Here is a 15,651-nt window from a genome sequence, read left to right on the forward strand (position 1 = left end):
CTTCCAGCCCTAATGTCTATGAAATCTATGAAATTTATAAAGTAAGCTCAGAGCCATTAGCAATGGTCTTTGAGAACTTCTGAAGGATGTGAAGGATTCCAGAAATTAGAATAGGGTGAACACAGTGTCATTTTTTAAAAAAGAACCCAGAAAACCCTAACTTTGATTCCTGGAAAGGTACTGGAAAAGAACAGCCAATGTAGTCGCAAGCATGTAGAAGATAACCAGGGGATAAACAAAAGCCACTGTGGCTTTGTAAAGAACAAGTCTTGTTAAAACACCATCATTTCTATCACCGAAGGAGAAAAACCATGCCATGTATCTGATTTTTTTTTTAATAGTCTGATATGACATTCCCTTAAACTAGGGAAATACGTTTTAGAGCAACTACTGTAAGGTACATAGACAACTAAAAGACAGCTATCAATGACTCATCTTCATGCATAAAGATGTATCAGATGGGGTTTGGCAGAGATCTATCCTGTGTCCATTACCATTCAGCATTTTCATTAATGACAATGATGATGAAATTAAGAGTACACTTTTTAAATTTTCAGTGGTTGCAAGTATTTGGAACATAGAGTTCAAAATGATCTTGACAAATTGGAGAAGCAGTATAAAACAAACAAGATAAGATTTAGTATGGGCAAATGCAAAATATGATTCACAAGAATAAAGACCCATGCAAATACAAAATGAAGAACAGCTAGGTAACTAGTAATTCTTCAGAGAAAGACCTGCAGGGGTTATAATGCATCACAAATTGAACAGGAGCTAACAATATCATGCTGCTGCAAAGTGGGGGGACCGCACCACAGTGGGACATATAAAAAGGAGTATCATATGTAAGCCATGTGAAATAATTCTCTCTCTTTCTCTAGCATTGGCAAGGCATCTAATGAGAGCCGCATGTCCAGCTTTGGGCACTTCAGGAAATAAGTGGATCAGTTGGGGAGAATCCAGAAGAGAGCAACAAATATGATCAAAGGAAAAGTAAACAAGACCTAAGAGGAAATACTAAAAAAAATGGGTTTGTTTCATTTAGAAAAGAGAAGGCTGAGGGGATAATATAACAAGTCTTTAAATATGTAAATGTGTACTGCAAAGACAAAGATGATAAACTGTTTTGCACGTCAACTGGGGACAGGACATAAAGTAATGGATTAAATCTCCCTTCCTGCAGTTTAATTTATACATTAGGAAGATCTTTCTAACTGTGAGGGTGGGTAAGTACTAGAGAGGTTGTAGAATCCTAACATTGAACGTTCATTAGAGCAAGGTAAGAACAACTGCATATCAAGGGTAGTATATATGTAATCATTCCTGACTTGGGGCAAGGAGATGGACTAGAGGCCCTTTCCCTTCTTTTTCTTCCTCTATGATTTTGTAGTCACAAAAGTGGCTTGAAGCTCCCTTTGAACCCCATTCTCCCTGAACTCCACTCCTCTTGAGAAAATAGGACAGAATCTGTTTATGAGAGTTCATATTTAATGTATTACAGGTAGGTTCATAAATTGGTATCACACAGAAGCCTGAAACATGACTGCTGCTTCTGCATTACACAGCAGCTCAGGGACCAAAAGCAGGTGGAAGTCATCTGTACAAGTCCTGTCCCTCTTCCAGCCACCCCCCAGAAACGGAAAGAAGCATGCTCATCCTGAGTTGGAGAACAGCCCAAGGAAAAATACCCACTTTCGAAAAGATGGTGAGAAATCAGTGGCAGCCTTGGGGTGGGGAAGAGAAAGAAACTCCCACTGCCTCAAAAAGCGGGGTTGGTTGGAGCACTACAGGGGAATTGTGTCACACAATTACAGCAACTAGCCTATGCATATATCTCAGTTCTTGGTATGGTGACTTCCGAGAAAATATATGGTGAACTGGAAAAAGCCAGCAGGAACTAAAAAGCTCAATTTCTTTGCCTGGTGGGAAAACACTGGCAACAAATTAACTGTCTAAGACAGGCCTCTTGAGAATCTGAGTTGGGCATATGGTAATAAAAGTGACATTTTGGCCTATTCAAAATATAACTATCCCTCTTTAACATCTCAGAAACATATGCTGAAATTCTGACAACTCTGCTTTGACTATCCAAGGAAATATGAAGAGATTTTAATGACCAAGGAAATGGTAAGCCCTGTCAATCACTGCTACTGTGACACTGTTAGCTGTTGGCTAGCTAATTAGTAGTCACTAAATGGTTAAAAGTAACGTTTTGTTTGGGTTTTTTTTTAATGCACACATAGAACAGGACTCTACAGGAAAAATCTGCAAAATGTGAACATGAAATATTAGATGGTAAGCCAGTTACAAGCCCCTTTGGGAATTTCTCCAACTCTATTCAAATAAATTGCCTTTAGGTACAATGTACCATGGGTGCTAACAGCCCCAATTTAACTAGGACTGTTCCTGGATTTTTACATTTAAAAAAGGGAGCTGGAGGTGTGGGGAGAGGACAAAACTGAACAAAAAAGAACAAAATGTTGGCATCTGGGAGTCAACATCACCACTCTTACATCTAAACAAGACACCCAGAAATACTTTTACTCACTAAAGGTCTTTGGTAGCTTGCTGCAACCTGTATTCACTCAGGAGAAACACATCTCCACCCATATTACACATCTGATAACAAAACATTAAATTTTGTGCACAAGAGAGGTTTTAAACATAACACACTTTCCCAGTTAGGAATGTGAATATTCTTTTCTTACACACTCTATTCGAGAAAGGAAACCCCTCTAGCAGGCTTCTACCTCGACCAATCTTTACTTTCTTTTAATGATGTTTATTATATTTGAAGGATGTTCCAGTGACTTCATGGAAACTAAAACCTGTCCTCTCCTATACGATGGAAACTGATGGCATGGCAACCTGCCAAGCAACTTTAGGATGCCTCTGGACACACTGTAGAATAGTATGAGCTCTTCACTGCCACATACACACACACAGTTTGTGGGGAGTTACTCATTCTGAGAAGAAAATTACAGATAGTCTGAATCACAAATGAGTCCCTGAGCTATACTTGTGCTATGCAATGCACAGATGAAAACTCCCTGAAACCAACAAGCGGACTCAAGACAGTAAGGGTGCTTGCTACACTGCCTCTATGGGTCAGCCCAAGAACATCATTGAGAAGAAAGTTCCCACCCATTTTGCTCTCAGCTGAGCATATGCTAAAACCCCAGTGTAACTGGTTTCAGATGGCAGTGTAACTGGTTTAGGATGGTTCTGAGCACAGCCACAGCACTGGTCTCAGGCTCAGAGCCAGGGGTGCCTCTCAAAGGTACTGCAACACTCGTCACAGAATCTGGTGTAGACATGCCCCGAATCACACATTTGAGAGGTAAAATCAGGTTACTTTCCAGTGGATTCATACATTGTAAGTAGTGGGTTCATACATTATAATCCAGCTAGATGGACATAGACAAATTTGCAGTACTTCCTTAAAGCCTTCTTTCATCTGAGCACTTCAGATTTCAATGGAAAAATCAAGCTTGATTTGTTTGACTCTGAACCAGTGACTCCAGCAGCTTGACAGGAAGTCCAACTACATGGCTCAGGATAGGCCGAGAAAGACTGCAACAAACTATAAAATGCTGATTTAACTCTATAGGGCAATTTAATATTAATTGATCAGAATATTTAAAAAAAATCTATTAAAGCAGATGTATTAATAGTATAAAAATACCACATTGCATTGGGGTACATTTTTAGGACAACTGTGCTACTGAACAAATGTTGCACTGCTGGAGGTGGTATTTAATCAGTGCTTTGGTAAGTATAATATTAAAACTAACTGCTCTGGATGAAAATTGTTATATTAAGCAGTAAAAACCTTTGCTAAATATAGCTTGCATTTTTAGACAGGGTATTTTTGAGTATAAATACATGACAATTTCATTTGCATATGAAATACTATTAGATTATATTGATGTCATTACAAATGTTTGCTAAAAACTAATTTTTCTTTGGCTATTGATATTTCCTCTCATTCATTTGAATTACTACTCAGAACTAAATTAAATACTAAAAAGTCACCAGGACCAGATGGCATTTACCTGAGAGGAACTCAAAGGAGAAATGGAAGAACTATTAGCAGTACTATGTAACCTATTGTTAAAAAAGGCCTCTGTGCCAGAGGACTGGTGGGTTCCAACATAACACCCAATTTCAGAAAGGGCTCCAGAGGTGATTCTGGGAACTACAGACCAGTGGGTCTCACTTCCATCCTTCACAAATTAGTAGAATCTAAAATAAAAAAATAAAAGCAGCAGTCATATAGACAAATAGGATCTGCTGGGGAAGAGTCAGCCTGGTTTCTGTAAAGGGAACTCTTGCCTCATCAGTTTGCTGGAATACTCTGAGGGTGTTAACAAGCACGTGGACAAGGGGGATCCAGTTGATGTAATGAATCAGGATTTTCAAAAACAGATTTCAACAGGGTGCCTCACTAAAGGCTTTTAAAAAAACAGAGTTGCCACAGGATTGGAGGGAAAGTTTTTCATGGACTGAAAGCTGGTTCAAAGATTGGAAGTAAAGGATAGAGCTAAATGACCACTATTCAGGGTGGAAGGATGTCAAAAGTAGGGTTCATTCTACAGGGATCTGTGCTGGGCCCAGTTTTGTTCAACATTTTCATCAATAACCCAGAAGTGGGGGTACACAGTGAAATCTTCAAGTTTGCAGATGACACTAAAATTATTCTGGGAAATCAAGTCCCAAGCTACAGAGAAGACGTACAGAAAGATCTCAAGCTAAGCGAAAAAAGGCAAAAAAAAGAAAGATGAACTTCAGTGCTGACAAGTAATGCACCTGGGAAAAATAACCTGCTAGTTTACACACTGCTGAGTACTGAACTAGTTGCATGACTCGCGAAAGAAACCTTGGAGTCACTCTAGATAGTCCTCTTAAAACTTCAGCTTAATGTGAGGCAGTGACCAAAAAAGCTAATAAAACGTTGGGTATCAAAAGGGAATTGGGAAAAAAACAACTTAAAAACAGAAAATACCATCCTGGCACTATACAAACCCATGGTGCACCCAAATCTTGAATACTGTGAGCCTTTCTGATCTCTGCATCTCAAAAAAGGATGTAGAAGAATTAGAAAAGATTCAGAGACAGGTAACCAAAATAATCAGGGGTATGGAACCATTGCCTTACCAGGAGAGACTGAAAAGCTAGGAGTTTTCAGTTTGGAAAAGAAAAAGCTGGAGGGGGCAGGGGTATGATAGGATGCAGGAGAGGAGCACACCCCTCTTCTCTCCTGGATCCAGTTTTCTATGCGCCCTTTGACCACTTCTGATCTTAAGGTTTGGCCCACTTGTTAAAAAAAGGGGAGTACTCGAAGGCTTTGTCCATTCTCAAAAGTTGTGCCAAAGTATAAAGGGGTACAACCCTCTTGGAGTGAACACAGACATGAGGATAAGAGGTGGGATGGGACAGAAACAGGCCATGCTACAAAAAAGCTGTCTTGGATAGGTATAACTGCATCCATACCAGGGGCTGTGTCAATACATCTAGAAATCTCACACAACTAGAAATTATACCAGTAAAAAAACCTGAGTATATAAACAGATTTAAGCCAAGGATTTGTAATTCAGTTGATTCATCTTATTTCAGGAATGAGCAGCCACTCAGTCACCATGGTGGTATAAAAAGCCAAAGGAACAATTCTTACTACTGTAGTAAATGATACAAATATAGTAGGCAACTCACATCCACAGCAATATTGTGCCCAGGCCAGTCATGAATTTTCAGTTTCACCACACGCAGTAGCTAACCACGCAGGCAGTGGAAAGAGAAATTCAAACCAGTGAAATTTGCTACAGCAACAAGTAATACCTGGTGAATTTAATTAATTAAGAAATAGAACAGTTGTTCCTACATGTACAAACTGGACAAGATGACAATAAATAAATATCGCCAGAGTGAACTTAATAAATTCTCAATAAAATGAATGTAGTAATGGTGAAACCAAGACCTTCTTCACCAAACCATCTCTAACGTAGTAAAGTTTCATATTTTGAGGGGTAGTTGAGGCAAACCCCAAACCACTTTATTATTACACTTCATGCTACAGAGACATTCGCATGACAACTGCTGTAGCATAAATGAATTCCTTGCAAAATGCATTTCCTTCTTTTTATTAGTCTCCAAGGTATATATTTAATGTTTTGTGGCCACTTAGATATCTGCTTTTCATTCATGGTTACAACTTCTTCAAAAGGCAAAGATGTTTTTAAAGTATTTATATTGGATAAGAACATTAAAATGACTATGCTGGAGCAGCAGCATAATGAGCTGAGTTGGCGCCTGGAGCCAACCCTGTGGGAGAGTTGTGGGGTGATGGGAAGGCAGGGGCACAGGTTCTGATCGTGGAGGGAGGCAGGGCAGCAGCCCTTATCCACACCCAGGTCCAACTGAGCTGTTGCATCTGTGCATGCTCTACCTGCCCTGGCTGTTGCTCTTAAAGTAACAGCATATGAGAACTGTTTTGTTGTTCCTGGAATGCCAATGCTGCTGGGGCACCAGCACTGCTCCTAACTTGGCGCTCAGGGTGGGTGTCCCTCTCACCCACCCCTAGTTACACTGCTGTGCTAGACCAAACCTGAGGTCCATCTAGCCCAGTATCCTGTTTCAGATGGTGGCAAGTTGCAACTTAGAGGAAGAGTATTAGAAACAGGTCTCATCTGAAGTGATCTGTTTACTTTTGTACACTCCCAGTAACAAACAGCAGGTTAGATCCCTACTGTTGCTTCTAAAAAGACCTTGATAGAGCTATCCTCCATAGGTTTGTCATATCTCTTTTTGAACCCATTATACTACTGGTCTCCATAGCATCCTGTGGTAATGAGTTCCATATTTAATTATGCATGATATAAAAAGAGTATTTTCTGATGCTTGTCCTAAACACTTGCTACGTAATAATTTCTTTGGCTATCTCTTAAATGCTGCTAGAAAGAATATCTGACTTTGGATCACATCAGTATTATCCTGCTGCAAGGCTCATTGTGCAAGAGACTGACCAAGAAGGCTAACAAGAAAAATACAAAATCATTTCCAGTCATGCCATCCAATCTAAAAATGCTTCACTACGGTTTATTTCTATAAAACATGGGTGTCAATCGTAAGGCCTGTGAAACCTCTTTATCTGGTCTGTTGGTCTACCAGCAGGCACCAGAAGTTGAGGCATGGTTGCCTCAGAATTCAGGACCTTTTAGCCCCACTAGGGATTGCCACTGATGGTGAGCTTGGTCCACCAATGCTATCCCAGACACGATCCTTCAGACCTCTTGCTGCTTGACCCTTTGCTACTGCCTGACATGCTACTGCTACTGTCACAATGGCTATTGTGGCAGCCTTCGTGTCCCAGATTCATTATGCCCACAAGAAGCTCTGCAGTCTAGACATGGCCCAGGGTCCTGGGTGAATTCATCATCCTTGCTTTAAAATGTTCCATGTGTGAAAATGTAATACGAAATCAAAAAGCTGGGATAGCCACATAGTCGGTTTAATTACATATATCAAGATAGGATGCAGGTAATACTTAGATTTCTTGTCATATCCAGAACTCCAAGGAAATGGAGTATCTCTTAATGCAGCTTTCATCTTCCTTTCTTGATCTATACTATTAGATCATATTTCTGTCTGGAATCATCATTAAAAAAAATGAATATGCTAGGCATTATATTGCACAACTGCCCATTTCATATCAATGGAAATTTGGAAGGATTTTTCAGGTAAGCTTAAATACTACTTTGTAATCTTTTTTTTACCTGCATATTTTGTTCCTATGAATTATTCTATAGGTCATCAAAGGCAGTGATAAAAATGATGACAGTTCATTGTTTCAAGGCAACTTCAAACAGAAGTACACACTACGATTGGGTGTCTACAGAATTTTTACCAAGTAATAAAAACCCTTGTGGGTATAAACTATGGAAGTTAGGAAGACTCAGGGTCAACGTTTTTTGATGGGTTACATTGTTTTTCTAGCACTTGTAACTGAGGCAATCAATTCATTGGGCAAGAGGCTAGAAAACCTGACTGCCAGGCCCTCATAGTTCCAGCCACTTCATCAAGGAACTTTAAACATGAGAGGTCAGCGGCTCAGCTCCTGGACTACTGCAGATGTCAGACTGCAAACACAGTAGACCTGTCACACAGGCATCTCAATTTCTTCCATTCCCACAAACCAAGCTGCACCTAAACTAGTTTTTCTATTGAAAACCCTCCTCTCCCTTGCTGAGACAGCATGGTAGATTGATACCTCCAGCTCTGTTCCCTTGCACTATGTCTTGACACAGCTGTCATGCCTCCCTTTCGCTATTCTTTTCTCTTTGGAGTCTCTCTCTCCTTGACTCCTTATCTTTCCTATTCTTTACCTTCCTTTGCTGACACTTCTTCTACCCTCTCTTATTCCTCTGACATCACTCTCTGATCCTTCACTTACTAGGTGTCTGCATGCACTTTGGGTTGGGACATACAATGGTGCCACCCAAAGCCAGAATAGTCAGAGTAGAAGAGAAGAGCAACCAAAATGTATGTCTGCACCCCCTGCCCTTCAGATACATCAGGTGCAGCAGGTGCAGGAAGTGGAGGCTGTTTTTAAGGCAATGGTGAGCAATTCATTCAGCTGAAGGGCCGCTTAATGAGTTTTGGTGAGCTGTTGGGGGTCACAATGGTAGCCCCACCCTTTGACAGGTGTCCTGCTCCCTGGTCACTGTCTTGGAACCAGAAGTCCAGCCCCTAACCCCTGACCTTTGCCAATGAGAGTCCCTCCCCTTGCCCTGGAATCATAGCTTAGAACCGGAAAAAAATAAATCATACTAAAAATCAAACAGCTACTATAACATTTTAATTTAAAAAAATATTTTTGTCCTGATTTACATGTGTTTGTATAACATATATAGAGGCAATTGCATAATAGCTCAAAATAAAGTCTTACTCTTGTATATTGTGTGGGGGTATAGGTGTATGTGGATAGGTGTGGAGGGTACATAGGGTTCCTGCACGATACAGCCAGAAGCTTGGGCCTGCTCTCTGTCACCACATGCAGCTCCCGGAGCTTGGCTGGGATGGCATGAACAGGGATCAAACTGGCCTGGTTCCATCATGCAGAGTTCCCTGCCACTACCAGAGGAGTCCTGGGAGCTGTACATGGCATCAGGGAGCAGGGAAAGCTGCCTTGCTCACACAGGGCTCCCTGCGGCAGTGCATGGCTCTGGCTGTGTCCTGGGAGCTGCACACAAGCCACAGGGAGCCCAGTGCAAAGGAACTGGGCTGGCCCTGCACTCCCACTGACCCAGGCTCCATGCTCCTACCACCCTACCCAGCGTGGGCCCCACGCTCTTGGCTCTGCGTTTCCACTGGCCCCGCCCCATGCTCCCACTCCCTGCTGCCACTTCCCTATCTGTTGCCCAAAACGCTGCAGCAATAACAGGAGGAGGAGCTAAGCAGTTGCTTGGGCAGCTGCAACAGTGGCAGCAACAGTCCCACTTGGAAGCTGTGTGCACTGCCTGGGGCTGGGGCTGGGGCCGGAGCCCTCCCATGGGTGAAGGTGGGAGCACAGCGTGCTGGCCCGGCAGGAGTGGGCAGGGCTCAGTCCCATGTGGAGCACAGGAGGGGCAGCTGCAGGCCAGGCCAGATGCAATTATTTAGTGGGCTGGATCCAGCCTGAGGGGCTGTATTTTGCCCACCCCTATTTTAAGGAGTTACAGAATAGCATATTTGTGGTGTTTTGGGGAGTAACAGTAGAATTGGGGTCTTGAAGATCTTATTATGAAAACTGAACCTCCCTTTTAACACACCACTTTCAACCTATGTGGCACTCCTTGTATGGCCTGCCTCTCTACAATGAGCAGAGCAGTTTCAGAAAAGTAGGAAAACTATCATTATTCTCTTACTTCAGGGTATTCCAATTGCTGCAAAGGCCATAAAGAAATCTTCCCTTCCATGGACAGCACTGCACAGCTGCTTTGGTGCATTATGTTTTATTTGGTTTCCTTCTCCTGAAACATAAGTTATTGTGCACTACTGGAAGAAAGATGATGGACTTGATGAATCAGTTGTCTGATCTGATATGGCAAGTCCTCTGTTCCTAACAAAAAGACATAGTTTATGCTTTGCTGTAATGTTCCTCTTAACAGCATTTTAGTGTTCACAGTCCCTTAGGAACAACTGACTGCTGACAATACAGGTGTAAGGACTTTACTACATCTCCTATATTCCAGAAACATGATCTATCATAACAGCCACTAGAGGATTTCGCTGCTCAACCATTATCATGTGAATATACAGAACATGTGTTGGTATATGGACCTTAATTTTAGGAAAAAAAATTCTAGTTTGCCTGTCAAACTATAAAACATGTGCAGATGGTCACAACTCCTTACAAAATGTGAAGAAGCCACAGGATTGAGGAAAGGATACCAAGAGTACTTGCAAAAGGCAGTACGGGATGACTAATATTATACCCTGATAGTGCATTCTTCATTCCAAATGATTCTAAAATACCCCAAGATGCATACGCATGTGTGCACACAGAACAATGAAACGGAGGTGACTCTGGATGAATGTTAAGCAACTGGATCAAGTGGCACAAGCAACCTACTACATAGCATAATTAAAAAAAAATGACAGAGACAAGATGATTGTACTACTTTAAAATGAAAACAAAACAAAAAACCTAAGGTATTTTTAATGTCCATGCAGACAAGACAAGGCCTTAGTGCTAAAAGGTTTTTTTATGGTTTGGTAAATGGCCAGGAATTCAACCTATTTATGTCCCTCAAAAAGAAGAGGGACTGATTCAACCATAGTGCAGCTAGAACCACCAACTCCAAGGAGATTACTTTATTTCACATCAAGGTTTAAAATAACCATGCCATCCCCTCCAGTTGCACATTACAATACATGTGTTTTTCAGTTAATCTCTCTTCCAAAGCCATACTATTCTTGCAAATCTTGTAACATGTAAGTAACAAAGCAATGGTGAAAAATTAGTTTCCCTTTACCCAGGAGGCACTCAAAGATATCAAACAATTTGAGAGGGCAATTGTATATTTGCCTTTTTATATGCTCTATGTCCATCTAGAAAGGCATGTGAAAAAACTATAGAACACTATAAAAACCTGCATTACAAATTAAACAAAGATTAGTACTTTGAATGAAGCAAACCCTGGTTTTTATACATACATGAGTACACTACAACCAGGAAGCCTCTTGGGCTAGAGCACAAGATAATACTCTGAATTTCATGCACCACTGTGTTACTTCAGTTTTATGCTGGATTACATTGACCACAATTGAGTTATACTGGCACACAAGACAATGGTATATCAGATTCCTTGTGTAAAACTAAGAATTAAGAGATCTGGTCACAGATGTGATCTTATGACTAGAGACACCAAACTGCTTTAGAGAAGGGGTGGAGCATGCAAGTAACAGGACTTACCTAAAGCTCTCTGGGTACTCAGTGAGAGCCATGTTGATGATATCCAGTGCATGATGATACTGCTTTTGGGCTGAAAAAAGGAGGGCCAACAGATGAAGTGAATTTATATCATCTTTGCACAGTTTCAGTGCTTCTTGGAGGTGCTCTATTGCATCAGTAATCTGAAAAAACAAGAAACGTTTTCCCACCAATCACATATCTGACCTCTTCCCCAAAGCTATGAGCACATATAGCTGTTGGAAATCTTGACATCTTATTGGGAACACTGTAGAAAAACAGACTTTTGTAAGCACTTTAACAGCCAGCCCAAGCTAACAGACTGCATAGCCAGTGAAGCACAATTAAAAATCTTGAAGATGAAGAGTTTTTATACCACTATAAAGCAGCTGGCATGCAACTACTACTACGAGATATCAGAAGGGGTAGGAGACATAGCCCAATGCTCCCCCTGTTTTAACACTGTGGTTGGGTGCTGTGTGCAGCCCCATTAGTTATGCCCTAAACATACAACATTCCCAGTTTCATGATGTAGCTTAGGGAACTGTGACAGTTTCTTTGCTCAGTGTCAACACATACATTTCTGTTGTACTTGGCCTCTTATGACAGCTACACAATGCCCTTCACCATTTAGCCCAAGACAAGAAAAGTAGATTATGAAAGTCCAAGGGTTAAATATGCTTAAGGTTCAGAATGCTGTCAGGAAAGAGAAATGTTCCTTGTCTGCTCAGTAAAATACAGTCCTGACATCCACCACAACAGTATGTCATTAGAATCACATCCTATATGGTAGAAACCTTAACAAGTATCACATGTGCAAATATGCCATGAAATCTGTGGTCATATATCCTATCTTCACATTGTCTGTTCAAAAAAAGGAATGTCTGAACGCCACGTTTGTCCTTTGATCACTTGTAAGTTTTGTGGGAGAACTTTGTTGGGCACAGATGTTGGGCACTGACCATTTCGAGCAAACATGCCTCTCTATGGAGGTGAATAGGTGAGAGAGACAAGGGGAAAGAGCAGTGAACCCAACATCGCTTCTCTTGCAGGCCACGGTGTTTGTCCATTTACATGCGCAGAGCTAGATTGTGCCAGTTATGTATGTTCCAGAGTAGAAAGTGTTATCAAGCCATATCACCCCTATGCTTAGTAAAGTGTTGCACCTCAAGATGGCACACTCCCAGCCAGGTATGAGGTGCTGCAGCTGATTTACCCCAGGTGCATGCAATCTGCTGTAAGCAAGGCTCTTCTTCCTTTTGCCTACACTGGAGAAGGACAAAGGGAACACTCCTTTATGAATATATGGAGAAACCCTCCTTCCTGCAAAATCTATGGACTACTCACCCCTAAAGAATTGCAAATCAAACTCCCTCACTCCCCTTTGTACTGCTGTAAAAAAAAAATCTAGTGCAGGGACCACAGACAGGAGAGCTTTTGTTACACTACATCAACAGTTATAAATAACACTGCAGGTATGATTGAGGCATACCAATTAACTCAGTCAAAACAGTACCATAACCCAGGCTTTACTATCTTTCTCAAAGTTGATCATTCAGACGCTGACACTTTTCCTGTTTACTTCCTCCAAAACTAAAAATGTCCACATTGCCAAGTTGTGGGCGAAACGAATTAATTAGAAAAATACAGGAACTCCTCTCCCTGCCCTGAGATTACAGAGAGCCTTGAATGTCAGTACAGATAAATTTAAAGGGGGACAATTTGCACCTACCCTCTTATTAATGTCACCACAACATTTAAGAATGCATTACATCTGTGGGCACAAATTTGATTCGTGAATCAGCCTGCTTATGTTTTATGAAGGCAAACTGCTATCCCCACAATTCTGGCATATGATTTAATGGAGGCTGATTGGCACTTTGCCCTACAAAAGGAAATCAGAAACTCTCCATACAGCTTTAGCTGCAATGAGGTACCCTGAAGTCAGTCCCAGTCACCTTTTCAGACTCTCGGGCTGATTGTCTCATGATGCCAAAAAAACATCGCCTAAAACTTATTTTTCATTCATCTGTGGATTAGGCCTTTCCTTTCAGTGGTTATATGTCTGGTGACTAACTTTTCCGCTTAGCGCTACCTGATCAAAGACCTAGAAGCACAGCTATATTACTTGTTAGATTTCTCCTTACTCAAAATTTAGTTCTCATCTAATACAGCAGATTAGAAACGCACTCCGGAGAAAAAAAAATATAATTGCATTTATTTGAGCAGGTAAAGAAGCTACCTTTCATCTGTTTAAGCTAATGTCTCTCTAATTAACAACTATTTTTCCTTCCAACAAAAATCGAGCACTTTAATTAGAAGGTAGTCTTGGTCTCTGAGTTGCAAGCAATGGTTTGATTTCGAATATTACTCATGCTTGCCTGCCACATGATTGTTTAGCTAAAGCCAGAAAGTTTTTCAGCACTGTAACAATATTACTAGCCCACACAGAGTCCTCCCACTACTGCACAATTAGAAACAGTGGACAAACACAGCTAAGAAAAAGAGCATGCAATAGCATCAACATGCTCTATTCCTTTGCTGCAAGCCTTAAACAGGTCAACCTGGAATAGGCCAAACTTCTCAGAGAAGTTGTGAGGCAAATTTCCAGAACAATAAACCATGTTTGGCAGGAGTCAAAGCAAACTTCTTTGGAAAGGCAGAGACCAGCTCTCTATTGACAGATGCCACAGCTTATTAATTTAAGTAGCTATGTAACATGAGAAACATGGAAGCTGGCAGCCCAGATGGTGTTCTGAAACCTCAGGGCTGTATCATACGTATGTTGCCAGCTTAAATTCCCTGCCAATGCTGAGATTAACAGCAATTCTATCTTAGCTGGACCATGAATCCTACTGGGGCCTACAACAGGAAGATGCTACTTTCACCCAATTCATCATTCAGTTAATAAACCAGAAACATTTTGCAGAGAACATGTGCATACTTTTATTTATGTTGTAATGACTAAGCAGCAAAGATATTGCTATAAAACACAAATGGAGCCTTTCAACACTGCCAAAATAGTGCTGTGAACAGGGATATGCAGATTGCAGCCTCTTATTTTGACATTACTATGCATTTGTTTAACAAACAACGCTGGGAGTTATCCTTACCTTCCTATTTATATGCACAGAGTATGAAGATTTAAAAAAGCAATTTGCAATAGCAAAATACATTTGTATACTTACATTGGTTCAGCAACAAAATTTCAAATTTTCAAATGCAGTGAGAAATAGATGTCAAGTCTCTGAAGCTACATTGATTATAATTGGCTGACCAGCCCCAGTCTGGCTAACTTTGATATCAGCTGTGAATTAGAGATGATTAACTACAAATATTTGGTAAGACTTCCATATTTTTAGTATTTGTAGGATGGGACGTTAAAAGAAAGGAGGAATTTATAGCAGAATCTCCAAAGAGAAAAAGAGGCCTGGTCCAAAATACAACCTTTAAAAGAAGGGACAACCAACACAGGTTCATTAGAGGCAGGTCCTGTCAGACCAACCTAGTGGCCTTCTATGACCAGGTCACAAAATCCTTGGACCCAGGGGTAGAAGTTGACATAGTCTTTCGGGACTTTAGGAAGGCCTTCGACATTGTCTCTCACCCCGTTCTCATTAAGAAACTGAGGGACTGTGGCGTCGACACCTACACAGTCAAATGGGTCACTAACTGGCTGGAGGGCCGCACCCAGAGAGTGGTGGTGGACGGGTCATTTTTGACCTGGAGGGATGTGGGCAGTGGGGTCCCCCAGGGCTCGGTCCTCAGGCCCGCACTGTTCAACATCTTCATCAGCAACTTGGATGAGGTGGTAAATACCACCCTGTTCAAATTTGCAGATGACACTAAGATGTGGGGGGAAGTGGGCGTGCTGGAAGGAAGGAATAGGCTGCAATCAGACCTAAACAGGTTACAGGGGTGGGCGGATGAGAACAGGATGGGTTTCAACACTGAAATGTGCAAGGTGATGCACCTGGGGAGGAAGAACCAGCAGCATGCCTACAGGCTGGGGAACTCCCTTCTCGTCAGTACAGAGGCAGAAAAGGATCTTGGAGTCATTATTGATGCCAAAATGACCATGGGCCACAAATGTGGGGACACGGTCAGGAAGAACCTTGTCCACAGATGCATCTCAAGCAGGTCCAAGGAGGTGATCCTCCCCCTCTATGCGACACTGGTCAGGCTGCAGCTGGAGTACTGCG

At 41.5% G+C, this 15,651-nt stretch overlaps 1 protein-coding gene across 1 annotated transcript in view; it reads right to left on the reverse strand.

Annotated features, from left to right (window-relative positions):
• The window catches only part of TTC7A (tetratricopeptide repeat domain 7A), a 280,715-nt gene that overhangs the window by 127,828 nt on the left and 137,236 nt on the right, over positions 1 to 15,651 (reverse strand). Inside the window, exon 14 of the mRNA XM_019516313.1 lies at positions 11,453 to 11,613. Within this exon, the coding sequence (XP_019371858.1) occupies positions 11,453 to 11,613 (161 nt within the window). The remainder of the gene's footprint in view (positions 1 to 11,452; positions 11,614 to 15,651) is intronic.

Source organism: Gavialis gangeticus, unplaced genomic scaffold (assembly GCF_001723915.1).
Source record: "Gavialis gangeticus isolate Ggan-Ray unplaced genomic scaffold, GavGan_comp1, whole genome shotgun sequence".
In the NCBI taxonomy this organism is placed as follows: Eukaryota; Metazoa; Chordata; order Crocodylia; family Gavialidae; genus Gavialis; species Gavialis gangeticus.